This window comes from Carettochelys insculpta, chromosome 14 (genome assembly GCF_033958435.1).
Source record: "Carettochelys insculpta isolate YL-2023 chromosome 14, ASM3395843v1, whole genome shotgun sequence".
Taxonomy (NCBI): Eukaryota; Metazoa; Chordata; order Testudines; family Carettochelyidae; genus Carettochelys; species Carettochelys insculpta.
The window spans coordinates 41,463,403-41,489,543 of record NC_134150.1 but is presented as its reverse complement, the minus strand read 5'-3'; the positions used below and the strand labels follow the sequence as shown (position 1 = coordinate 41,489,543).

The 26,141-nt window shown below is 48.0% G+C and overlaps 1 protein-coding gene across 5 annotated transcripts in view; it reads right to left on the bottom strand.

Annotated features, from left to right (window-relative positions):
- The window catches only part of ZC3H18 (zinc finger CCCH-type containing 18), a 67,130-nt gene extending 46,575 nt beyond the window's left edge, over positions 1–20,555 (bottom strand). For all 5 annotated transcript variants that reach the window (XM_075008426.1, XM_075008428.1, XM_075008427.1 and 2 more), the window contains exons 1-6: positions 20,449–20,555; positions 12,082–12,680; positions 8,221–8,305; positions 1,910–2,058; positions 1,524–1,616; positions 584–741 (exon numbers count right to left, since the gene is read on the bottom strand). In XM_075008426.1, the coding sequence (XP_074864527.1) occupies positions 584–741; positions 1,524–1,616; positions 1,910–2,058; positions 8,221–8,305; positions 12,082–12,666 (1,070 nt within the window). In that variant the 5' untranslated portion in view covers positions 12,667–12,680; positions 20,449–20,555. The remainder of the gene's footprint in view (positions 1–583; positions 742–1,523; positions 1,617–1,909; positions 2,059–8,220; positions 8,306–12,081; positions 12,681–20,448) is intronic.
- Positions 20,556–26,141: the final 5,586 nt, after the last annotated feature.

Genomic DNA, 26,141 nt, shown 5'->3' with positions numbered 1-26,141 from the left:
CCCATGAAAACTCACCACCTAGTAAATTATTTTGTTAGTCTTTAAAGTGCTACATGACTGCTTGTTTGTTTTGTTAGCCTTAACCCAGTCAAGGTAGTGTCATGGCTGTTCTGACAATGCGAGATGTTGGTGTGTGCGCGCGCGCACGCACGCACGCACGCACGCACGCACGCACGCACGCACGCACGCACACAGTCAACCAGGTGGTGTATGTTTGAGCTGTGTAAATAGCAAAAGAGCACAAATCACTAGCTCAAATGCCCATGACAAAGGAAGCACACAGCTAGACAATCAAATCAGTGTACCAGGCTCTGATGAAAGTACTTTGAAGGAAGAAGACTATAAAAGCATAGAAGGAAAACTGGTGCTGAATGAAGACCAAGCTGAGGCATGCGAAATAACAGTGGAGACTATGAGAGTTTTGCTGTAGTGCAGCTGATTTTGTTACAGAAATGTGGGCGATTTTCATGGGGCTGTGTATTTCTACACAATCAGAGAGAAAGGTTAACTGAAGACCAACATGCACAGATTACTTCCCACTCATCTACTCCTAACGGGGTGCAAGCACAAAGCCACGTCTTACGCTGGGTCTCGGACATCTCTAGTGATGCGATAATTCCAGTCCCTGAAAAATTCATTTTCTTTGTCAAATTCACGTTCATCTTCTCCAATGGTCACCGTGAACCGCTTCTCTTCAAAATCGGGCTCTTGTTCTTTTCTCATTGTTGCCTTTTTTAATACCTGTCACAAGGCACATATAAGAGCTTTTAAAGGCAGCATCATTTTTAAGGCCCAGAAGGCAAAATTTAGCTTATTCACAGCAAAGCAGAACTAGTAAGGGACATACTTCCTAGTTAACCTGTCTCTCTTCTGTTCCATTTTCATAAACCGTGAGGGTCTGGATATTTATTTGCAACAGAACATGTATATTTCAATATTCTGTTAGCTCACAAAGATAGATCAGATGGACAAACAGGTGTCATCAAGAGCCTTGCCAGAAAACGACACACACAGCATCCTAGCTGAATGAAACAGAGTTTACCCTGGAAGCACCAATGGAAACAGCAGAGACACGAAGGCTCACAATGCCTGTTTGAAAACAGTGCAGCTGTTTTGGGGATTTGAGTAGGGTGTCCCTGGCTCTATGAAAGAACAATCTTCTCTGGTTAGTGTGGATGGGAAGAAGGAAGTTGGGAACCATCTCAGCCTGATCAGAGGATTGCCATGTTATACAGCATAAAAGTGACTGCTGGTTAAAACCCAAAACAGGCTCCCCCAAAGAAAATAGGATGACATTACACAGAGCCCAGAAAGGTTCAGGTGAGAGACATAGAAACATCTTACCCATTTAAAAACAACTCAGACTGAAAGCGGCTGACCCCTCTAACTCCTCTGCCGAGAGAGAGGAGACCGTTCAAAGAGATTCCCACAGGCTTTGACTATATTGTCCTTCTGCTAACAAAGCAGCACACGGGCTGACACTGAGTGAAAAACTTAGTGTATTTCACAAAGAACTCTGTCACCTCTTTTGCATGTCGGAGGCCTCTCTCCCAGGCACTTTCTGTTGGAGGGTCTGGAGGAGGTGGGGGCAAAATTTCATCAACTACAGGCGCACCCTGTCAGAAAAAATAAGAAAAAGGAAAGATGCAGGCTATTAAAACTACCTGGGAAAATACACGTTGTGACCATTAATCAATAGCCAGGCAAAGCATCAACAGGGCACTCCTGAAAAGTTACTGCCATTTACGAGTGGTTGTAAAAAACACCTTCTTAAAAGTCATGCACCCCCACAAGAACACTTGGTTTTTCTAAGTTAATGGCACAAATAAAACAAATCCAAACAATGGAGCTGCAGATCTAAACAAGAATGAAACACAGAGGCTGCGAATGCAAAGCAATGTATTCCTACCCAGGGGTTTGCTGGCATCAATGGGTGAGGCCCGATGGGAGGTGCACCATTGGGTGAGAAAGGATCTGGTTGGGAGATCAAGGAGTAGTTTCCTTTGTCATTTACACCAGGATGGATAAACCTACAGTTCATTCCCCAAGTACAGTGACCTGTGAAAAAGCACAGAAATCTCATTAAAATGCTATATAGGCAGGCAAGCACCTGCTCTCTCGTTCACTTCCACAACTATCTGAAAGTCTCCCTGGAGAGAACAGATCCGACTTTCAGAGTCATGACCTTTCTGCTTCCCACCCTGGCCCAAGGTCACTTACCTTCAGGGCATATGGCAAAGCCTTTTTTCTTGGGCTTTTTCTAAGAGACGAACTCAGCTGGGCTCATGGGAGCCACTCATTCTGGTGGGTCAAGAAGGCTCTCTGTGGGCTGTGAGCTTTGCATGCATTTTTATAAGCGCTTAGAGCATAGTCAGGAACTTTTATAGCTCAAAATTAAATAACCTGCCAGAAAGTTTGAAGGCATCAGTCTGAGTTAAGTATCCCAGCTTGTGGGTGGGACGGACAACCCAAGCACCCCATTAGAGGAGTCTGCACGATATCGGGAGAGAAGACATAATCCTGGGGGCCAAAGACAAGGTTTAACATCAGCTCTTTGAAAGTCTGCTCCAGATGTTGTAAGGGATTAGCTGAAGTTATCATGGGGAATCCAGGGTGTCTGTAATGCTGAATGGATGTGGTCTCAGGTCCTGGTTTGAATTTAGCTCAGGTTAGTAGATAACAAAACTCAATTTTCCTCTCTAACCTTCCGCAGACATCCCAACAGGTCCCTGTCTCACACCACCACCACAACTGCAAACTTGATTGGCAGTCTCAGCATCAGCGGCAAAAAGTTAATGGGAAATAAAAACGTGTGCACACTGTCACTCCTAATGGCAGAGGCACATTGGCTAGACAACACACAAACATTGACACTGTCTCCGTTGCATCGCTTCTGTGTTAAAGGGGCATTCAGTCTCAAGGGCTATTCACTGCATTACACTAAGTTACCTGTGTGCTTTTATCCGCGAGCACAGCTAACACTGAGTAAGTTAACCTGAGTCATTTGGTACTTGCATGTTTTCTAATGGGGTTAGTGTGCCCCCATCAGGAGCTTTATAAAACTGAAGTCACTCATATGCCTGAATACTTCCAGTAAAGTATTACTAAAGGATCTGAAAGCGGTAAGCAGGGAAAAGTGGAATAAGAATTTACACAGACCACTTGCTATTTCTTAGTTAAACATGTCAAAGGAAAGAGTTATTCCTGGCAAGTAAGAGGCCCTTGTGCATGTGACTGAATGGCTATGAATTAGTCTGTGCTGCGAGGATAGGTCACGTAAACACACGCTTCACAGAAGCAGCTATTTACCAAAATGACTGATGCAGTCACATGAGGTGACACTTTCCAATCAATTTCTCAGAAAGAGCAGAGACTAGAATTTGAGCACTGAGGTCCCACAACGATGCTTTCAGCTTGGCTCCTAGTTGGCAATATTTCTACAGCTCTCTTGGTGAAATCAGAAGAATGGCTTTTTGGCAAAGGAGCATGCCATGATGCAATCTGAACGGTCACAGGCTGAAGTAAAGGACCACGGATCAAAATAAGTTTGATCCAATGTGGCGTAACATGATTAAACAACACTAAGACTGGACAAACAACCCTGCCCAGGGAAACCTCACCAGTACCGGGCAAATCAGTAGAAACAATAGTAAAGAATAAAATTGTCAGACACGTAGAGGAACATGATTTGTTGAGCAAAAGTCAACATGGTTTCTGTAAAGGGAAGTCGTGTCTTACTAGTCTATTAGAGTTCTTTGAAGGGGTTACGAAGCATGCGGACGGGGGGATCCAGTAGACATAGTATACTTAGATTTCCAGAACGCCTTTCACACGGTCCCTCACCAAAGGCTCTTATGTAAATTAGGTGGTCATGGGATAGGAGGAAAGATCCTTTCATGGATTGGGAACTGGTTAAAAAGACAGGAAACAAAGGACAGGAACAAATGGTAAATTTTCACAATGGAAGCGGTAACTAGTGGCGTTCCCCAAGGGTCAGTCCTGGGACCAATCTTGTTCAACTTATTCATCAATGATCTAAAGAAAGGGGTAAACAGTGAGGTGGCAAAGTTTGCAGATGACACCAAACTGTTCAGGATAGTCAAAACCAAAGCAGACTGTGAAGAACTTCAAAAAGATCTCAGCAAACTGAGTGATCGGGCAGCAAAATGGCAAATGAAATTTAACGTGGGTAAGTGTAGGGTAATGCACATTGGGAAAAATAACCCTAATTATACATACAATATGATGGGGGCAAATTTAGCTACAATAGATCAGGAAAGGGATCTTGGAATTATAGTGGATAGTTCTCTGAAAACATCCATGCAGTGTGCAGTGGCAGTGAGTAAAGCAAATAGGATGTTAGGAATAATTAAAAAAGGGATAGAAAATAAGACAAAGAATATCTTACTTCCCCTATATAAAACTATGGTATGCCCACATCTTCAGTACTGCGTGCAGATGTGGTCTCCTCACCTCAAAAAAAGATATATTGGCGTTTGAAAAGGTTCAGAAAAGGGCAACTAAAATGATTAAGGGTTTGGAACGGGTCCCATATGAGGAGAGGCCAGAGAGACTGGGACTTTTCAGTCTAGAAAAGAGGAGACTGAGGGGCGATATGATAGAGATATATAAAATCATGAATGGTGTGGAGAAAGTGAATACAGAAAAGTTATTTACTTGTTCCCATAATATAAGAACTAGAGGACACCACATGAAATTAATGGGTAGCAGGTTCAAAACTAATAAAAGAAAGTTTTTCTTCGCACAGCGCACAGCCAACCTGTGGAACTCCTTACCAGAGGACGCTGTGAAGGCCAGGACTCTAACAGAGTTTAAAAAAGAGCTCGATAAATATTTGGAGGTTAGGTCCATAGATGGCTATTAGCAAGGGGTAAGGTATGGTGCCTTTTGTCGAAGGCAGGAGATGGATGGCAGGAGACAAAAATCACTTGATCATTGTCTTTGGTTCACCTCCTCTGGGGCACCAGGCATTGGCTACTGTCGGCAGACAGGATACTGGGCTAGATGGACCTTTGGTCTGACCCAGTATGGCCGTTCTTACGTTATGTTCCAACAGAGAAACACACACCTTCTAGTGACATCACTATAAAAGTCATGACAGGGAACAAACAGACACAGGAAGCCATCCAATATAACAGGTGAGCTAAGCTTAACACTTGCCTCTTGGGAAAATCCCAACCAAATCTTGGTTCAACATACCAGTGAAAGCGAGTCTTCCCACTACTCTTTCTAGCTTTAGTTTAGTTTCTTTAAATTTACCAATGCTATTAAAACCAAAAGTTTTAAGGGGAAGTTGAAGCAACTCTGTTTCACGTCCCTCATATTAAATTCTGTTGGAAACCAGTGCTTACAAAACCTAGCCCCCCCATCTTCTGAAGAAATTCCATGAGAACAGATTTTCTTTTTTTAAACACTCTCCATGGTCTTTGCAACCATGTGCTAGCATATGAGAACTTGCAAGTGAAAACAGGTTAGTTTATTGCCAGCGGTCACGATAAAGAAAATGCAAAAAACAAGCTGAAAGCACAAACAAGTTAGTTTTTAAATTTTTGTTTTACTAATCCCAGGCATTGTGTGTAATAAAAAGGCAAGATGATTTGTTTCTTAAAAATATTTTTCACTCAGTAGTACACCTTTTCAATCCCAGCTCATAGAAACCTAAGTCCATTTCTTCATGTCTGAATACTGGAGACATTTGAGCACAGTTTTTGGATGCCTTTGATCTATAGTTACTTTGAGCACTCAGAAGCCACCCTCCAATTGATCCACCACAAATCATCTATGTACCCGCTGGTTGTTCCCTGCAATGACCTGCCACCTATCAGGCCACTTCCATCTCTATGCCTGATGTGACTGACATACATAAGTTTGTGCCCATTGAATTCTGGCAGTGGGCTCTGTTTGTCTCCAGTAATATTTTTAAACACAGGCATTTGTCTTTTCATTCTCAGAGATATGTACGCATTTTTGCAAGTACCACATCTCAAAGGCTCTAATTTTCAGGTTATCAGCATTGGTTTCCCAAAAATTCCCAGTCCTTCATCACTATGGAAAAAGTTAAACTTTTCATTCACTGAATCTTTGTACATTGAGATACTGTTATGTTTCCAAACTTCTATGAAGGGAGGTCATTGCTGAGGAGCAATTCCTAACAGAGTTCTGGTTTCTTTGGGAAAGCCTCCTTGCTTGGTACGTATGAGCCTAGATAATTAAATTACATTAACATCTCCACTTCATCGTACCATTTGGGTACTACCTTTCGGTACTCTTGTCAATGTGCATACATTTCATTTTCACTTCATCCTAGGCCTCCATATTAAAACAGATGCCAACATCTGTTGCCTTTCTTCAGTGGCTGCAGCAAAGAGCATGTGCCGCAGACAGCCGATGGCAATGTGCACTGAGGGACAGCTCCTTCCACTTTGATAAAACCTTGCAGGGCTTGTCTCATAACCAATTCTGCACACCTGTTAAAAGGGTCTCATACCAGGCCAGTGAAAGCCCGACTGCTGTAATCGCTTGGTGTTCCCACTGCGGTCTGTTATTGCCAGCAAACCCTTCCAAGGAGTGCTTAGAGATGTTCTGGAATCCCCATTTTGGCCAGTATCAGAGAGGTCACCATGTTAATATCTTCAAAAACAACAAGAAGTCCTGTGGCACCTTATACGCTAACAGATGTTTTGGAACATAAATTTTCATGGGCAAGGACCCGCTTAGTCAGATGCATGAGTGCACTTTAGCCAGTAACTCCCCAAAACCACCACATCAGAAGGTACCAATCACTTCTCGAGGAGTCCATGAAACACAGGGCCATAGGTGATGAAATTCCACGCAGTCTTCAGTGATATTTAGGATGTTCATGATTTGATCTTGTGCCTTGTCTATCTCCAAAACCTGTTTGTTTGTGGTGATAGTTCTGCTTCTATCACTCCTTCAAGCTGAGCTGAATTTTGCTCTTGTGCGACAGCAGGGAGATAATAGGATTGTTGCTACCCTCTGTTATGGTTCCTTTTTCTGATAAGGGCAGAGAGTTTCCATTCAGCCACTCATCTGGTCAGCTTCCAATCATTCGTACATCACTGAAAATTTTCCACACAAGATCAATACTGTAGTCAACAGTCACGTTTAGCAATATTGTTGATATGTCATCTACCCCGGGTGTTTCATCTTGCCCCTTTATTTATTTATCTGGCCCATAGTCACCCTTTTGCAGTCTTGTAGTTTAAGTGGCTCTGATGAGGCATACAGATGGTCACAATAATCCCTCCATTGGCTTTTAGTGGGACCACCTTCAGGGAGGACTCTGCCATCATGATCTTTTACTATGAAAACCATAAAGGCCTAAAACTCCATTAACTCACACTGTATTATGTCAGTTACTTTACTAGGTCTCACTTTCTTTATTTTCCATGTTGAAGGCAAAAGTTTCTCTTCCTGGAGGACATTACCTCGGATCCAGTGTTCTGAGCTCAAAGGGACACCACAGTTCCCAAACTCATCAATTTGTCCTGATGTTAGATCTGCCTCTAGTACTGTGGCCCTTTTGAATTCTTTTTGGACAGTTTCTGAAAAATGTTCTGCATTTCACAACAGCACATTTACAGGCAACATAGTGCATGGCAACAAAGACAGACATTCACGCAGAGCTGATGGGTGGTGGTGGAGCTGAGAGGAAGGGACCATGACATACCAAGTTAACAGTCACAGGGAAACGCAATATTATTTCTAGCCTTGTCTTCAATAAAATACATTTCAATAAATGTCTCTCCGAGGAAGAAGTGGAACCTCGTTGTTTGGGATTTACAGGAGTAACCTGGATATTCGACTGCAGGGAACAATTCTGCCTTGGCAGAGTATAAGCTAGACAAGAACGAATGAGCACTTTCCACCTCTATTTTGTACAAAGCAATATTTTCAAAACATCTTACGCAATATTTCATTATTAAGCTGACAGCTGAAGATTTTCTTTCTTTTTTTACTTCAAGGTGTGGCAATTCATCCTTTATTCAAGGCACTCCACACTTCAGGCAGCAGTTCTTATATATTTTGCACGCCGGTCCAGACAGAAATCAGAAAGGTATTCTTTAGTAATGTCTGGGACAGCATCCCTCACGTGACCAGTTGCCTAACAGTTACACAACTGAATAACAGAAGCCTCAAAGTGGTTCACGCCCCCCACAACAACATATTGTTTGTTACCTTTCATGAAGAATCGGCAGGTGGGACGTGGCCTCACTTTCCTGTCATTGGGATCTTTAACTTCACCCTCCTCCAGGTCATCATCCTGCACGGCACAAAAGCACAGATATTTAGGAATCAAATCATCACGAAAACCTCACACTCTTACAGTAAAAAAAAATCAAAGCCAGGGACTCGAAAGCGACTGAGAATGTGTCCTGCAAGGCCATTGGGAACACAGCTGTGCCATACATGTTGTGGACCTTCCCATGCTTTGCAAAGGGGAGGAAGGGTATTAATCAGGGAGGTCTGGAATCTTGCACGCATCAAGAGCGTCACATTGACTTATCTTCCATTCCGCCTCTAGTTTATAAATTTAGAAGTGCATGTTAAAGTACAGTGCTGGGTCGCTTACCCAGAGACCTGCCCGAAACAATGACTGGTGAGGAGAGTCAATACAGATGTCGGTAACCTACATGTAAAGTTCTGGAGGCCAAAGGTTATAACACCCACGTGAATATACACCTCTATAGCAGGGAGTGACAGAATCTCACGAGAAGCCTTTTAGAAAAAAGTTAAGTCTACTGCTTTCAAAATTTCCTGTTGCAGCAGTTAAAGCACACATCCCTCTCCACTTTTTATTTTTTTAATGCTCTGCTTGGAAGTTCAAATCATAAAGAAGCATCCTTAGAATGGCAGTCAGCATAAACTGAGAGCCGCGAGCGAACATTAGGAAGATGGAGCACGAAGGAGCTGTAAATTGCCTTCCAGATTAGTCACCTTAGAAGATTAGACATCCAAATATGGGTTATGAAATGATATATACCTCCCCAGAATAATGCAAATGTAGCTTCCCAGAGCAGGTCTCTGCTTTTGGCCTCATAGGAAATGTTTTGGAAAAAGATTTTAGCTACTTGGAACTGTCAGTCAAAGGGAGATTTTTTTAAGGGGTCGAATGAAGAAAGAGGCACGTCACCTGTAATATCAAAAGCGCTACAGGCTTCGGCTCTCAAGAATAGCAGCAGCTCTGATGAAGGGTATGTCTACACTACAGTGGGGAACAGCTTGGGCAGATGGAGAGACAGTTTGAATCTAGCTCTCCTTGAGTTCTCATGCTAAAAATAGAGTAGCCAGAGGCTGCATGAGCAGAGGCTCAGTTTAGCCACCTGCCTACAAACACGTCCGGCCATCCTGGGTACTTACTCCAGCTGTAAACCCAAACACCTGCCCATGCAGCCCCTGGCTACACTACTCTTTGTAGCATGCTAGCTCGAGTAGAGCTAGTGCCTGAGCCTGCTACCCATTCTGGGAAGCACACGCCTAGCCGAAGCATAGACATACCCAAATGGGCGTTGGAACCTTACCTTTGTCTCTCTTGGCTTCCCTAGGACATTTTCACACTGCAGAACACACCTTAATTAGAGAGCCCTGTGGACATCTTCCCTCCCACTAGCAATCATGACATCTCTGTAGCAACTACAACGCTTACTTGAACAGAAAAGCATTGTTTTATGTATTTGTAGCCACGCAACAGCTGGAAATTAAGGGAAATCTCTGCTTGGCTCTGGTAGCCCTGCTCTCCAGGGACCCATTGTTTGATATTGCTTTCTCTATTCCTTCAGAGAGTCTCTGGGGCCAGAGCTCATTTTGAAAAATGCTTGCAAATGGTGTATACGTTTAAATCTTGTGCCAGGTTTTCTTCCTCAGCAAGCTAGAAGAGTCTGCCAACAGAATAAGCTGCAAACAAATTAGCACCCCCTCCTCCGCCAAAAAATAAAATATTGTCTTGCAAGCTGTAGAATGTGAATGGTATAGTCAGCTTAACTCAGCTCCTTTCAGCAGAATTGTGTGAAATCTTTGCAAACCTGTTGCTTGAACAAAAGGGAAAGTAATCACGTTTGTTCTAGTAAGAATCAGACAGTTGAGATCTCCATTATAGGCTAACATAGGACGGCCATTCACAGTGCAAGTTCAATTTGAGTATTAGAGTGGACAGCCCATCCAGGAATTCCTATGAATCAGGCGGAAAGATTTAGTATTGCATCAAGAAGTTATTCTAAATCCAGTTATAAAAGTTATCAGGAATCTAGTAAATTTAATTGCCTGGGTTCTCCCAGAATAAGGATTTCAGGAAATAGAGAACACAGAAGTGTCTAACCTGAAGTGAAACTGAGTCGGAACATTTGAGCCGTGAATTTTATCAGATCTTCCGCAGTGAGCAGAACGTAAGAAGGAAACATCACATACACAGACTTGATCAATGAATTAGCCAAAATACCATGTGGTAAAGAAAATTCAAGATCCTCTCAGAGGATTGCTGACCAGCATGTCAACAGTTTTGTTCAGTGAGAATCAAGTTATTCAGTGTATTAAACAGAAGGACAGGGAGCCAATGCAAGAAAGGCTAATTTTGTTATTTTATTCCACCTGCAAGATTTAGGACACACTTCTACTTGATTAAAAAAAGGACTCGAGGTCCCTTTGAAGAAGGCCTAGCAAGCTAAGACCTCTGTCATTCACCCAAGCTTCCTGAACATTCTACCCTCAATCAGGGGAGTTCAGCTGCATATCAATGCATAATTTGGGTTCGAGGCCATCAGCAAATGCTGATTTATGCCGGTTTCCACTCGGCTACGAACTTCTTCTCCACAGACATCACTGCCAGCTGCAGCTCAAATGAAAGACAAATTGTAATGGCAAACTATTCTTTTGTACATCTCCTCCGGGTCACCTTCTCTTCGTTAGACTTCAGTGGAGAAGATCCTACTTTTCCACCCACCCTGACCTCCTAACTCTCAGGTCTGGGAAATCTTCCTTGGCTGAAGAGGACTAGAAATTATTCCTTTCCAGACCCACTGCTTCCTAGCTTGAAGTGCTGCATTGATAAACTTTCCCTGTCTGGTTGCACCTCTTGCGTGGGGAACAAGAAAGAGAGCCAAGAATTTGCACTTAGGTCTCGGAAAAGAGAGAAATTAATGCTAATCACTTGGCTTTTACATATTCCATGTGTCTTACACTCCCAGTAATCTGAGTGAAGTGTGGTGTAAACACAGGAGTGGGAGCCCATAGGAAGGGTTCTAGTCCCTGCCCTGTGGTACTGAGAAAGTCATGTCACCCCCTACTCAGTCTCCTCCATCTGTAGTATGGCACGAAGAGCTTCCACGGGGGTTGAAGAATGTGGCTGTGCAGCATCTGGGCACAAAGTATAAAGTAAGCATGTCGACCACCACTCCTAACGGCATCGGTCACATGGCCTTCCTGAGTAAACGCAGATCAGTCCCCATAGGGAACGTGCACCACCAAGGCGGCACAACAACTTACTTCAATCGTCAGCAACTTTTGTTACGGTGTCTGCCTGGCATCTAGCACAGTGGGTCCTTATTCATGACTAGTTTGCCACACATTCTATCTGCTGGGGCCATTGCAGCCTGGTAGGTTAATAAGGCAGAAGAGATAACACAGGTTGTAAGCACTACGAAGGGGCTAGCATTACCCTACAGGCCTTTGCGAGCCAAAGTTAGAAATCTGGAGCCCTGGTGACCCTGTGCACTCAACCAGAATCAAGTTTCCTTGCGACACCTTTACAGATGCTGCGTGCAACAGGCTTTTCCAGAGAACAGAGCAATGGAAGTACACAGCAGACCCTCCTCTTCAGGGGCGTGCACCTCATTTATACGCCAGGGATTTTGAGGGCTGGACAGTTTGACAGCCTATAGGAGTTAGAAGCCAAAAATTAGGCCCAAAAAAGCTACTGCAGATAGTCACGCATGACAGACATTCAGGGCACAACAGCCTAAGGACCAGGTACAGCAGAACAACCCATTTCCGCACCCCACACAAGCTCTGCTGAATTCCCGCTGTCTAAGGATAACTCAAACTTACATCAATCTCGCCATCATCAATTTCTCCATCATCTTCCTCTTTCTTCTTCTCTTTGAGGGGATCCTGGCCATCCTTCTCATCATCGCTTTTATTGTTGGATTTCTTCTCATCCTCAGGTGCATCGTCTCCCTTCTCCTCCTCCTCATCATCCTCACCCCCTGCCTTCTCAGCCTCATCCTCTGGAACAGCCGCATTTGGCTCATCGGGAACCTCCTCATCATAGTCCAATTCATGCTCATCTAGTTCCCGAGTAACAGAGGATGCTTCATCGCCAAGGTCATTTGCCCGGTCTTCCTCCTCCTCTTTGTGACACAGGGAGATCTTCAGCTCCCTGCTCTGCTCATTATTGTCAGAGTCCTGAGACTTAGTTTCACTTAAGTGGTCCTCCTCATCTGAGTGGTTTTCCTCTTCGCCCTGACTAAGTCCTCTGGCTGTATCCTCCTCTTCCTCCAGGATGTTGCCACGACCCTCTCCATCCAGTTCCCGATCTGAGCCACTCCCTTTCAGGATTTCGTCGTCTGACAGCTGTTGGTCCTCCTCCTCAGGAGAGCAGGGGTGTTGCTCAGGGCTGTCGGAAACATCCATCAGTACCTACTAGTCTGCAAAGGGCAAACAACATATGCTTATTTTGTGGAACAAAACCCTTGTCTCCCTCATTGCATAAAATACAGGAATATAGTTATCTTTCCACTGGAGAGTGTTGCCTGAATGCGTGGTCTTGACTTATAAAAAGCTGCACTAAACCAACACGATTAAAGAGCCAAAGATTGTCTACTGAACCTAGTTCTCCACTCGTTTTATCTGGAAAAGTTATTTTTCACATCTCCTCCTAAAAGCGGCACACCGCATTGCTAGTGTAAAACGGCTGCTGCGTTCCACCCCAGTGGTAGCTGCATTTCCACAAGAGGTGGGTGAGTTCTAGACATACAAAGCCTCATTTCAGAAATGCTCAGCTCCCAAAGATCTCTCTGAAGTAAACCGGAGCAATGAATGGTTCAGCTCTTCTGATAGCCAGGAACACAACGAGTTATGAATTTCGGTAAAAGGATGGAGATTTTATATTATTTTATATATCAATCACACACACACACACACACAAAACAAGAACTGCATGTACGTGTGATTGGACTGAGTTAAGAAATTTGAAACAGTTAAATTTAGCATGCAAAACAATGTTTAACTAGCACCTCTTTATTTAATATGTATTATAATAATATAAACACCACTGTCTAAAACATTTTTAAAAACTTTTCAATTCCAGGTATACCCCCTGTGCTACATGACTTTTTTGTATGCTCAATCTGAACGCTTACAGTTTACATTTCTGCCTGTAATAGAAAAGATAAGCGCAGTAACGACACAAGGCAAGACAGAATTTATTTCAGAAGTGAAGCATCAACACATTCATTTGCGTTCCAGAAAAGAGAAGGATGACTTACAGGGAACTGCATGGTCCAGGGAATTGATAATGAGGCATAGGTCCTCTGACCCCAGGTAAAGTCGTTACCACCCGATAGCTTTTTGGTGCAATATGCAGTTGACTCAGCCCAGAGAACAAAATACAGATCACCAGAAACCATAATAAATCGGCACCAGCTGGCAGTTTCAGAAGACACCCATGACCAAATGGGCATGAGTCTGAGCAGGGTATAGAGGTTACTATTCCAGAACGCTTGGGAAGCAAACTAATGGTGTAGCACAGGGAAGCCTGTAGAGTAATTCTCCATTCTGCACCTATGACATGATTAAACAGCAGCCTGAAGTCCCCAGCACTGTCAATCTGATGCTTTCCAAAGTACTAAATTCACCATTAATTTTACACGCACACAAATGCGCACACTGACTTTTCTTTGTGGGAGTCTTCCACAGAACAGTTTGGGAGGGCACGAGGCAGAAGTCAAGAACAAAACTGGTATTCGGCATCTTAAGGTATCTTTATAGTGGAGAGAAAAACCATGGGATTGCAAATCAGTTTTACTAAATTCCCTTCACAGACTGAGTTTATCTACCAAAATATGTATCATGCTTAACTCAGCTGATTCTTCCCCATTTTAGACCCCTGAAAGGTTGTTCACTGAGAATAGCACAACTGCAGCCGAGAGCTGCGTAAAGTGCCCCTCTGCCCAGTTTACCACTGAGATTATGGTAGTCAAATTTTGGTCCTAATTGTAGCGTCTAGAGTTTCTCAGCACACAAAGCTTCTCCAAATGACCACCTTTGTGATTGTATTAAGAAACTGAAAGCTCAGTAAAAACATAGCTAATTGCCTTCTGCTACGGGGCAGCCACACAGGTTACGGAACAGACTTCAAACAAATCATGCTTTTAAAAACACGTAGAGGTTGATGCTGAACTCAAATGTCAGTCACAACTTGCTACTTTCTGTAAGAACAGTTCTGACCATTTTAATTATCTAACTGCCTTAGAACTGATCATTTTCCAGCACATGGATGGCAATTAACTTACATCTCACATATGAAAGCAACATTAACAGGCCCGTAGAAAGGTACAAACTCAAGCAAAGACAAGTTAGAGAATTTGTTTTCTGACTTGCTGCAGATAAGTTGTTTACAAAGAGGATGTAAGTTACAGGATGTGAAGGGAGTGGGAGAGAATGTGCTTGTGCTCATTTTATCATTAATTTAAGGGAGTACAAATGTTCAGTGCTTACTGGCTGTTACCAAAACTGTGAGAACACAGTGCAGTCCTGGCACAGCTCTCTCCTGCTGAACCCAGCTAAGCAGTAATGAAAGGGCCATGTTTGTTCACTGCAGGCCATATTTCCTACTTGCCAGCAGCAGCACTGCATGTTTGCCTGCACTCATTCTCAGCAACGTGCCTCAAACTTCTTCTGTTGGTTCAGCTCTAAAGCTCCTGTCGGGGGCAGCACACAAGGGACTTTTAATGCCTGCTGTTACACAGAGCACCATTGGTTCCATCAGCTGATCGATGCCCCTCCCCATCACTCTGCCTCAGTTTGCCAGTGAAACACCAACACCATACCCACACCAAAAAATTAAACCATTTGCTGTGATTGTTAAGCTTCATGAGACAACATGGAAATCAAGAAAACCCACCCCAAGAATCACAAAGGAGAAAGTAGAAGATGGAAAAAAGTGGGGAATGAAATCACATGAGTACAAGAAATCCTCACACCGAGACAGGAGTGGTCACCGTTCTCCTAGATGGCCACGAACTGCTGTTCCTTCAGTGAAAGGAAGGTTAGTGAAAACTCCAGGCTTATTTTCATGACACAAAGTTTACACTGACAGCATTTACCACTCTACCGCAGCAATCAACCAGTGGTGATGCCTAACCCTAGAAGACACACTTGCCCGAGTTCTCAGATTCCTCACACAGGTCCAGAGAACAGGAGGGAAAGGAAATGAGGAAGCTGTGCTAACGCCATAACTACTTTATTCAGAGCAGTATTACAGAAGTATGACAGGACACAAAGAGGTGCATTGTGGCTGGCTGAGAGCCTTACTCAGTGCAGGAGAACACTAAACAGATCCAAAGAAAGGGAATAACTCTGAACCTTGCACCACAAAATAGGCCAGTTTACAACTGCATTTAAAAGCACGTTCTTAAGAAATACAAATAGTAAAATAATTGAGAACTGCCAACCAACATATAATGCTGTAGGACTTATAAACTAGAGAGTTATGTGGCAATAGACCACCAAGAAATAAATTCTACCTTCAACTTACAGCACTTCACCCTCATAACCTATTCATAATACATAGGTGGGGCCGTCCCTCTTTAAGGTTGCCTGACTTTCTTCATGAGAAAACCCTGTTTTCAGTTGCCTGTAACTTTATCAAACTTTAATCTGAATCAGCATCTGGACCAGGGTGGTTTTTATTTTCTTCTGAAAGTTTCAGAAACAACTGACATGTTTATCTGTGAATGGGCTTATAGAAAAATCTTGGTTTTGCTCAGGTTATAGAAATGCCTCCGTGCATTGGATATGACATTTTAAGTTTGGCAGACAGGGTTGTTCTGATACCAGGGTTGTTCCTTTTGGTGTCCACATGAGAATTCACTCAAATTTCACCAAGTTGGAAAATTCTGAAAAGGTATCTAGATCACACATGCTCAGCAGGGACCTGTTACGATTTGGTAGCTAAAATTCTTCAAAGATTCTGTTTGCACTAAGCTTGCCACATCCCTTTACAGTTCCTATGTTTGACTGGACTATGTTATCCCACAGATTATCTCAGCATGCTCCATCGCAATGCTGCCAGTGTTGAGTGGGACCTTCCCTGCAGTCAGACCCTGTGGCTACTAAGGGTTGTGGCACCAGAACTGAAAGCAGACAGACTGTCTCCCTTACATTTGCAATGCCCTGCCTTCCTCCCTCCACGGCAGACAACATAAAAGAGGAAACAGCCTGCTGACTTGACTGCAGAAAGCAAAGGTGAAAAAATGGGCAGTAATATCAGCTCCCTAATTTGATATGCCCAGGGTCTGCCTATTCAGGGCAGAGTTCTCATTGACCTCAGCTACAACTGTGAACACTCAGCATTTCAGCTAATCTGTCCCCAAGTGTAACATCTAGGGACATGAGGAACATATGGTGGCTACCTATTGATCTCTGGAGTTAAGTGACTTGCCTACTATCACACAGATGTTCCGTGACAGAGGCATGGAGAGAATCCAGTTCTCTGTAGTGACTGTCATCTTTTCCTCCAATCCCCTGCCTCCTTCACTATACACATTTCAGCTTCTGTGACACATGAGGCAGAGGTGCTAAAGACAAAAAGCCTTTATTACTCCACAGTCCCAATTCAGCCCCAAAGCAGGTCTGTCCTGGGCACTGAATGAGGTACACGTCCTGAGGGAAAAAAGTAGAGTGTGAGCATTCAATAAAAGACTATCATAACACCAATGCATAAGGTGGCTGAATTAATGTTGTATGGATAGCCCAAGTTCTAGCACTTCCTAACTTCTCCATGTTCGATGCTGCAAACAGTGTTTCTTTAATTTAGGTTTTTGGATGTAAATATGAACTCTCTTCATACCGTGCCTGCAAAATATGTAAGTTATCCGAATTTTACAGCAGGTAAAATAAATTTGCTTACTGAGGAGCGGTGAAAAGGGTAGCATGTGCATGTTTAGCCCACTTAGGTTTCGTACGTTTGCTTTAACATAACCCAGAGATCAATAACTTTTTTTTTTAAATCACATTTAAATAGGCGTTTAATGTGAAAGAGTCTGCATTTTTGCAAGTTCAACACCATAGCACTGGAGCTATGCATGAGAAATGCCGCAATGAAGTTAGTTAGAAATGGAAACAAATGTAAAAAGAAAAAACAGCTTATCTAGTCAAGAGATTTTAATAATTCTTCACATTATTAATCAAAAGTACTGCTGGTATCATAAGGATGTTCTTTTTTAAAATATGATTTTTAACGTGCTAATTGTTCTTTAACTTGCCCAGGACAACACAGCCAAGATTAAAACTCAGGAATTCCAAGCTTCTGATCCACTGCTCAAGACCAGGCTCAACTCCTAGTGTCTATGAAAGTAACACTGTCAAAAAGGTGCACTAATACCTTTTATTGGGTCAACTTCCGTTGACGAGAGAGACAAGCATTTGAGCTTACAGAGTTCAGCTTCTCTCTCACCAACAAAAGTGGATTCGGTAACACATATTACCCCACCGACCTTGCCGCTTTAATATGCAGAGACGTGCATACAACACTGAATTTTGCTGTGATTTTTGGTGTGAAGGACCATCTACCAAAGTCATTCTTACCTGGATGGAGAGTTATATCAAAATACCTTAGTGGACTGTCTGTAACTTTGTGATTAGGCTGTTATGGTACAGGGTGCATTCACACTTAATAAATAGTTGAAGAAAACTAAATATAAGATTCTTATCCAGTCTGAGGTTTGGGCCCTGCTTTTTAAATGTCTGCTCTGAGGTTACTACCTATGCTCCTGAACTGCTGTACGACAGCATGAGGTTCCCCCAAAGATAGAGGCTGGATTCCATGTAACACCACTGCTCTCATTGTATGGAGTTAATAGACAAATATAAGGGAAACAGTGAAAATAAAAACAGTGGAATTTAAAGTGACCGTGTTCTGGGCTGAGGGATCTTGATAATGCCTTTTGCAGGAAATGGGGCTAAATTCTGTCCTCTCTTGCTCTATGCATACCTCCTGTTGATGTCACGGGGACGTGCATGACCCCATGGGCAGAATTTAAAGGGCTGGAGATTTATGTTTCTTATTTGGACAAGCTGTCTTAAAGTAGGTGCTAATCAAAATCTGTTGCCAGAACTCTCTTTCTGAAGAAGGGAAATTCCACTATTTGTGCAGTATTTCACAGAAACCTGTTAAAAGGTGCACCTGTTGTACTAAGTAGCATATTCAATTAAATCTGAAGAAAATTAAGCTCTGCCTACAAGAGCAAACTGACCAATTGCAGAAAATCTGTTAGCAAGTCCATTGAACAGGTGCTGTAACCAGCAACTTGCTACCATTAAGCCATAATAATGCTTTCTGTAATCATGCTGAAAATGGTTGTCTCCTAGATCCTCTAATATCTATTTAAACAAAAAGATTTGAAAAAAATCCAGTCTCCTATGAAAAGTTTTCTTCGTCAAACATCAATTTCCACAGAACCTAACTTTTCATTAAGGGAAAAAGGTTTAATCATTATGACCAAAAAGAAATGCTTCAGAATGGGAACAAGTGTAAACCTAAGAAATAATGTCTCCCTCAGCTCCTGCATCTCTGTAACTGCACAGAGGTCTCCAAATTACAGCAAAGTGGAAGTTGATTAGACCATTGTCAATTTCAAAATTGGACTTCCCTAAGCCCTCAGGGAGACAGGTCAATTTCATTCTGCAGCGATAAGAGAGCTGGGAGAGGACAAAAGGAGATGAGCAAGAAACAATTAAAAGAAACTGCTCCTCAGCACAGCTAGACAGTTATGGGAAAAGCTAGTCTCCCGGCTGCTGAAAGAATTGTTGTTAAGATTATACAGCACACTATTCGTTAATAATTAGACTTTAGAGTTAAATTCCATTAAGTTGACTCTATGGTTCTATGAAAATAAGTTGAATGAGATGATTAGTAAGGGCTCGTTTATGTTAGGAAAAGATCTGAACTTCTTTCATTAGTCTGGACAAACCCTATGAAAGTCAAGAGAAAGAATTCATACTTTAAGCCTTAGTAGCCTTGTTAGTCTGTATCTTCACAAAACAAAACAGCAGTCCTGTAGCATTTTAAAGACTAACAAAATAATTTCCTAGGCAATGAACTTTCATGGGACAGACCCACTTCCTCAGATCAGTGGGTCTGTCCCACGAGACCTAATACATTATTTTGTCAGGTCTTTAAAGTGCTACAGAACTGCTTTTTCACATTAAGACTTAGTTCATGCAATTGCATCCAGGGAATGGATCACTGGATGATGGAACACTGCTCTGTTCATTCCCTCTGGGGTGCCTGGCATTGGCCACAGTTGGAAGACAGGACACTGGGACAGATGGACCGTTGGTGTGACCCAATACGGCTGCTCTTATGAAACAACCAGCAGGACGTGGACATATAAGACTATCTTTCTAAACACCAGGGTTAGAACCTGCAGTGAGAGTCCAGAAACAAAACCCCTATGTTCCTAATGGGTAAAAGTCATCCTATAACAAATCCACAGATGCAATTTCAATGGAGGTGAGGAGAGAAAAACAAGTTTAGATGCAGACCACTGTTCATCAGAGACCTGAAGAGAGCATCCGAGCGCCAGAGGGTTTTCCAGGCTGCCCCGAAGGGCTTTTCCTCAGTAAAGATTTTTGTCTTTGCCTCCTCTCTGTGCGTCTGTCCTCGATTCCAAACTAGCTGTCCCGTTAAGCAGCCCACTCTCTCCCCTCCGCTGTGCCTGGGGGTGCGCTAGCTCAGCCCCGCCTCCCCTGACCCCAGCTGCCCCTCGCCACCAGGTCAGCTCACCCTATGGCACAACCCTGCCCCGAACCTCCACTGCCCCCGCCCCCACCCCCCGGCTCCGGGTGTCTCCCCCCGCTGCCGAGCCCATTCACCCCCCCAGCGCCCCACTTCTCCGTACAGCTCGCCGCCTCGGCCCCGGTCTCGCAGCGGGGCCGCATCCCTCCCGCCTGCGGCCGCTCCCCCCGGCCCAAGGCCCCCAACCGCGCCCAGCCCGGGGGTCAGGGGCCCCTGGACCCCCCACCTCCGGGCCAGACCGCCGGAGCCCCACCCCCGCGCCCCCTCGGGGCCATGGCGGTCAGCCCCCCCCCCCGCGCCCGCCCGCGTCAAGGGCCCAGCCCCTCCCCCTGCCGGGAGCCCGAGCCCAGCGCGGTCCCCCAGGCCCCGGCTCCCTGGAGCCCCCGGCGGCTCACCTGAGCGGGGTGAGGGGCGGGCGGCTCGCGCGGGGTGGGGGAGGGGGCGGCGGCGCCTCCGAGGCGGGCGCGGGGAGGCGGCTCCGGCTCTGGGCGCGGGCGGCGCGGGACGGGGCCTCTACTCGCGGCGGCGGCGGCGGCGCTGGGCGGCCATTGTGTGACATCATCGGAGCGCGACAGCCGCTCACAGCGCGCGCCCCCGCCCGCCCCCGGCCGGCCTTAAAGGGGCAGGGGCAGCGGGCGGTGCGGCCGCGCGCTCGTGTGTCCGTGTCCGGGTTCGGTGCGGGGGTCAGGCTGTGTGCGCGCGCGGAGGGAGTAAGGTTGTGTGCGTGTGCGTGTGCAAGAGGAGTCAGGCTGTGTGCTGGGTTGGGGGGGTCTGGCTCTGTGTGTATGTGCATGCAGGGGGAGTCAGGCTCTGTGTGTGTGTGCGTGTGTGTGCGTGTGTGTGCATGCAGGGGGAGTCAGGCTGTGTGCGTGGGTTGGGGGGGGTCTGGCTGTGTGTGCATGCAGGGGGAGTCAGGCTGTGTGTGTATGTGCGTGTGTGCGCATGCAGGGGGAGTCAGGCTGTGTGCGTGGGTTGTGGGGTCTGGCTGTGTGTGCGCATTCAGGGGGAGTCAGGCTCTGTGTGTGTGTGTGTGTGTGTGCATGCAGGGGGAGTCAGGCTGTGTGCGTGGGTTGGGGGGGTCTGGCTGTGTGTGCATGCAGGGGGAGTCAGGCTGTGTGCGTGGGTTGGGGGGGTCTGGCTGTGTGTGTGCATGTGTGCGGAGGGAGTCAAGCTGTGTGTGCGCTGGGGAGACAGAGCGAGGAAGCTGATTCTGTGCACGTGGAGAGGGGAAGGTTGCCTGTGGGTGAGCACTGGGGGGCGGGGGCCAGGCTGGCAGCAGGCAGGATCTGTGGTTTTTGTGTGCGGAAGAGAAAGATGTGTTTGTGTGGCGGGCTGTGGGGGTAGGCTCTGTGTATGAGTGGCAGGTTGTGTATGTGTGACAGGCAGTGTGTGTGATCTGTATGCTCACAGAGTGACACACCACACACAGCCCACATGCCTGTGCTCTGCCCCCCACCCTGTTGCCAGAGGGCTCAGTGCCATACAACAGTGTCATACCATGCTAGGCAAAGCAAGGCATGCACACCACAATTTGTAGGGTTGCAACTACAACATGGGGCCTTAATGCTTAAGCAGCACAATAGCAGGACCCAGGCGCACTAACTGCAGGCCCATAGCAGAAGCCTGGAGGTATATGATCCTTCAAGAATATGAAAGTTAAAACAAAGTCACCAAGAGAAAGTCAGAGTTAAAGTTAAATACAATTATTACCAAGCCAGAAACCCAAATCACCTTTACTCTGCCCCTGGCAGGATAGCCCTGGGAAAGTTAGAAAGGCAACATCTGTTTAGAAGACAGAGCTTCACTGTCACTTTTCAGCAACAGTTGTGTAGTGCTGGGTCATCTTTCTGGTCAGGCACCGCATGCAAATGAGGATTTTACAAATTCCTGACTGGACAAACCCTAAAGATGTCCACCCTCCGCTCACCTTTAAAGCTCAGAGAGATTGGACATATGATTCCATGTGGCCTGTTATTCTCTGTGGATTGTTATAGAGCTAGCATGTGGCAATATCCTTGTGTTTGAAAAGAGAGAAGCTACCTGTGGTGGTAAAGCAGTGCCTTGTATTGGAGATGTGCATGCACTTGGTCATAAAAGCAATGTGTGGGTGCTTTTTTCTATAGGCTATGTGCCAAGAGGGAAAGATGGCAGGGTACCACCTCATAGATGGGAGAATTGAAGGAGACAGGTTAAGAAACATGCCTAGGCCACCTTGTAGGTCAGTGGCATGGTCAGGAATTAAAACTCTGCTCACCCGACATCCTGCCCCTGCGCTAACAACTGGCAGAGTTTTGCACCCTTGGTTTAGAAGAACTGAGGAAGTTGTGGCTCAGGACTGAGATGTGGGTTTTGGGATGCCCAAAACTGGCATGTGAGGTCCTGCTGCATGTCAGGTCTTGGGTGCGATTTGCAATGGTTTTACGGCTCTTCTCCCCTAGAAAGCTCCAGCTCTGGGTGAACCCAGCAATCAGACATTGCAACAGGGCGTGGGGGCGTCTGGGGTGAGTGGCAGTGGTAATTCAGGGCCCTTCTGAGCTTATTAACCCCTTACCTATTTACCCAGTTGTCTTGGGACCACACCAGCCCAGCCCCCTGGTTCTCTCAGTGTGCTTATGTTAAAGGTGTTCCCTGGGAAGCTGAGGACCCAAATCTCACCCTTCAGACGGCTCAGCTCGGAGGGGGAATGGGTAGATAGGTGGTGTAATGAGCGATGGACCCAAAGGAAAACCTCAGCGCTGCTAAGCTTTATGCCGCTGGAAGTTGTGCTGACCTGAGGGGCTTGCATCAGTGCAGGTCTTCTGCCTCTGTTCTTGTTTCTCGCTCACGCTGTCTTGCTGCAAGGCCGGAGGCGCGTCATGGTGAAACCCTCCGGTGCCGCTCTGCTTGGGACTGACTCTGCTTCATGCACCATTTATGGCTGGAGTTTCCCCATGGAAGACCAGCCACAGCAGTTTGCTTCAGGGACAGCAGCCTGGTGTTTGTTTTGCTTGTTTAACCTTCGACACTGTGAGCTCTGGTCAGGCCATTCTCCTTTTCTCTCCCACCACCCACCCATCCTCACACCGCCACCCAGCCGTCTGCCCCCCACACCGCCAGCTGTCTGCCCCCCGCACCGCCACCCAGCCGTCTGCCCCCCACACCGCCACCCAGCCATCTGCCTCCCACACCGCCAGCTGTCTGCCCCCCGCACCGCCACCCAGCCGTCTGCCCCCCACACCGCCACCCAGCCGTCTGCCCCCCACACCGCCAGCTGTCTGCCCCCCGCACCGCCACCCAGCCATCTGCCTCCCACACCGCCACCCAGCCATCTGCCTCCCACACCGCCAGCTGTCTGCCCCCCACACCGCCACCCAGCCGTCTGCCCCCCACACCGCCAGCTGTCTGCCCCCCGCACTGCCACCCAGCCGTCTGCCCCCCACACCGCCACCCAGCCGTCTGCCCCCCACACCGCCAGCCGTCTGCCCCCCGCACTGCCACCCAGCCGTCTGCCCCCCACACCGCCACCCAGCCGTCTGCCCCCCACACCGCCAGCCGTCTGCCCCCCGCACCGCCACCCAGCCGTCTGCCCCCCACACCGCCAGCCGTCTGCCCCCCGCACCGCCACCCAGCCGTCTGCCCCCCACACCGCCAGCCGTCTGCCCCCCGCACTGCCACCCAGCCGTCTGCCCCCCACACCGCCAGCCGTCTGCCCCCCGCACTGCCACCCAGCCGTCTGCCCCCCACACCGCCAGCTGTCTGCCCCCCGCACCGCCACCCAGCCGTCTGCCCCCCGCACCGCCACCCAGCCATCTGCCCCCCACACCGCCAGCTGTCTGCCCCCCGCACTGCCACCCAGCCGTCTGCCCCCCGCACCGCCACCCAGCCATCTGCCCCCCACACCGCCAGCTGTCTGCCCCCCGCACCGCCAGCTGTCTGCCCCCCGCACTGCCACCCAGCCGTCTGCCCCCCGCACTGCCACCCAGCCGTCTGCCCCCCGCACCGCCACCCAGCCATCTGCCTCCCACACCGCCACCCAGCCGTCTGCCCCCCACACCGCCAGCTGTCTGCCCCCCGCACTGCCACCCAGCCGTCTGCCCCCCACACCGCCAGCCATCTGCCCCCCGCACCGCCACCCAGCCATCTGCCTCCCACACCGCCACCCAGCCGTCTGCCCCCCACACCGCCAGCTGTCTGCCCCCTGCACTGCCACCCAGCCGTCTGCCCCCCACACCGCCAGCTGTCTGCCCCCCGCACTGCCACCCAGCCGTCTGCCCCCCACACCGCCACCCAGCCATCTGCCTCCCACACCACCAGCCATCTGACCCCCACACCACCAGCCATCTGCCCCCCACACCGCCAGCCATCTGCCCCCCACACCACCAGCTGTCTGCCCCCCACACCGCCAGCCATCTGACCCCCACACCACTACCCAGCCATCTGCCCCCCACACCGCCAGCTGTCTGCCCCCCGCACTGCCACCCAGCTGTCTGCCCCCCACACCGCCAGCCATCTGCCCCCCACACCGCCACCCAGCCATCTGCCCCCCACACCACCAGCCGTCTGCCCCCCACACCGCCAACCATCTGCCCCCCACACAGCCACCCAGCCATCTGCCCCCCACACCACCACCCAGCTGTCTGCCCCCCACACCACCAGCTGTCTGCCCCCCACACCACCAGCCATCTGACCCCCACACCGCCACCCAGCCATCTGCCTCCCACACCACCAGCCATCTGCCCCCCACACCACCAGCTGTCTGCCCCCCACGCCACCAGCCATCTGCCCCCCACACCACCACCCAGCCGTCTGCCCCCCACACCACCAGCTGTCTGCCCCCTACACCACCAGCCATCTGACCCCCACACCGCCAGCCGTCTGCCCCCCACACCACCACCCAGCCATCTGACCCCCACACTGCCAGCCGTCTGCCCCCCACACCACCACCCAGCCATCTGACCCCCACACTGCCAGCCGTCTGACCCCCACACCACCACCCAGCCCTCTGTCCTCCACATCACCGCCCAGCCGTCTGTGCCCCAGAATGTCATCCAGCCATCTCCCCCCCGACACCCTATCCCTCAGCTCCATACAGTTGTCTACCCCATCTCCACCCCGCTTCCATCCAGCCAGCGACCCCCCATCTCCAGCCCTTCTCCCACAGCTCCATCCAGCCATGTACCACCCTTCCCCCTATCTAGCTGTCTGCCCCACCCCCACGCCATCCAGCTGTCTAGTCACTGAACCCAGCCACCCCTCCTCACACATTCATCCAACCCTCTGCCCCCACCCACCTACCCCCCATTCCCCCCTCCATCCACCCTCCCCATGTGCTTCTGCCCAGCAGGAACAGATGCCCCTGGGGAAGAACTGCAGGGCAGGGGTTGGGCTCTGCTCATTTCACTGCGCTTGCATTTGCTGCGGAAGGGCAGACAAGCCGGGAGGCTGCTATTTGTGGTTGTCCCTCTCTATTCGGCACTGGTGAGGCCACATCCGGAACAGCGTGTCCAGTTTTGGGCCCCCCAGTATAGAAAGGATGTGGATGTGCTGGAGCAGGTTCAGCAGAGGGCGATAAAAATCATTAAGGGCCCGGAGCACAAGACCTGTGAGGAGAGGCTGAGGGATCTGGGCTTGTTTAGTTTACAGAAGGGAAGACTGAGGGGTGATTTAACAGCAGCCTTCAACTTCCTGAAGGGGAGTTCTAATGGTCTGAAGTTGCAGAGGGGGAGGTGTAGGTTAGATATCAGGAAAAACTACTTCCCCAGGCGGGTGGTGAAGCACTGGAATGTGTTGCCTAGAGAGGTGGTGGATTCTCCATCCCTTGAGGTTTTTAAGTCCCGGCTGGACAAGGTCCTGGCTGGGATGACTTAGTGGGGGTGGATCCTGCTTTAGGCAGGGGGCTGGACTAGATGACCTCCTGGGGTCCCTTCCAGCCCTGTGATTCAGTGATTCTATTCACAGCTGAGCTGGCAGCATGCACCCCTAGCAGCCTCCAGACCCCAGCCTGCTGTGGCCAGGGAGGGGTAACGCTTCTGCCCTAGAAGCCCATGCGTGTGACTATGGATGGGCGGGGATGCCCCTGTCCCTTACCCTGGAGCACAGCACAAGCCAG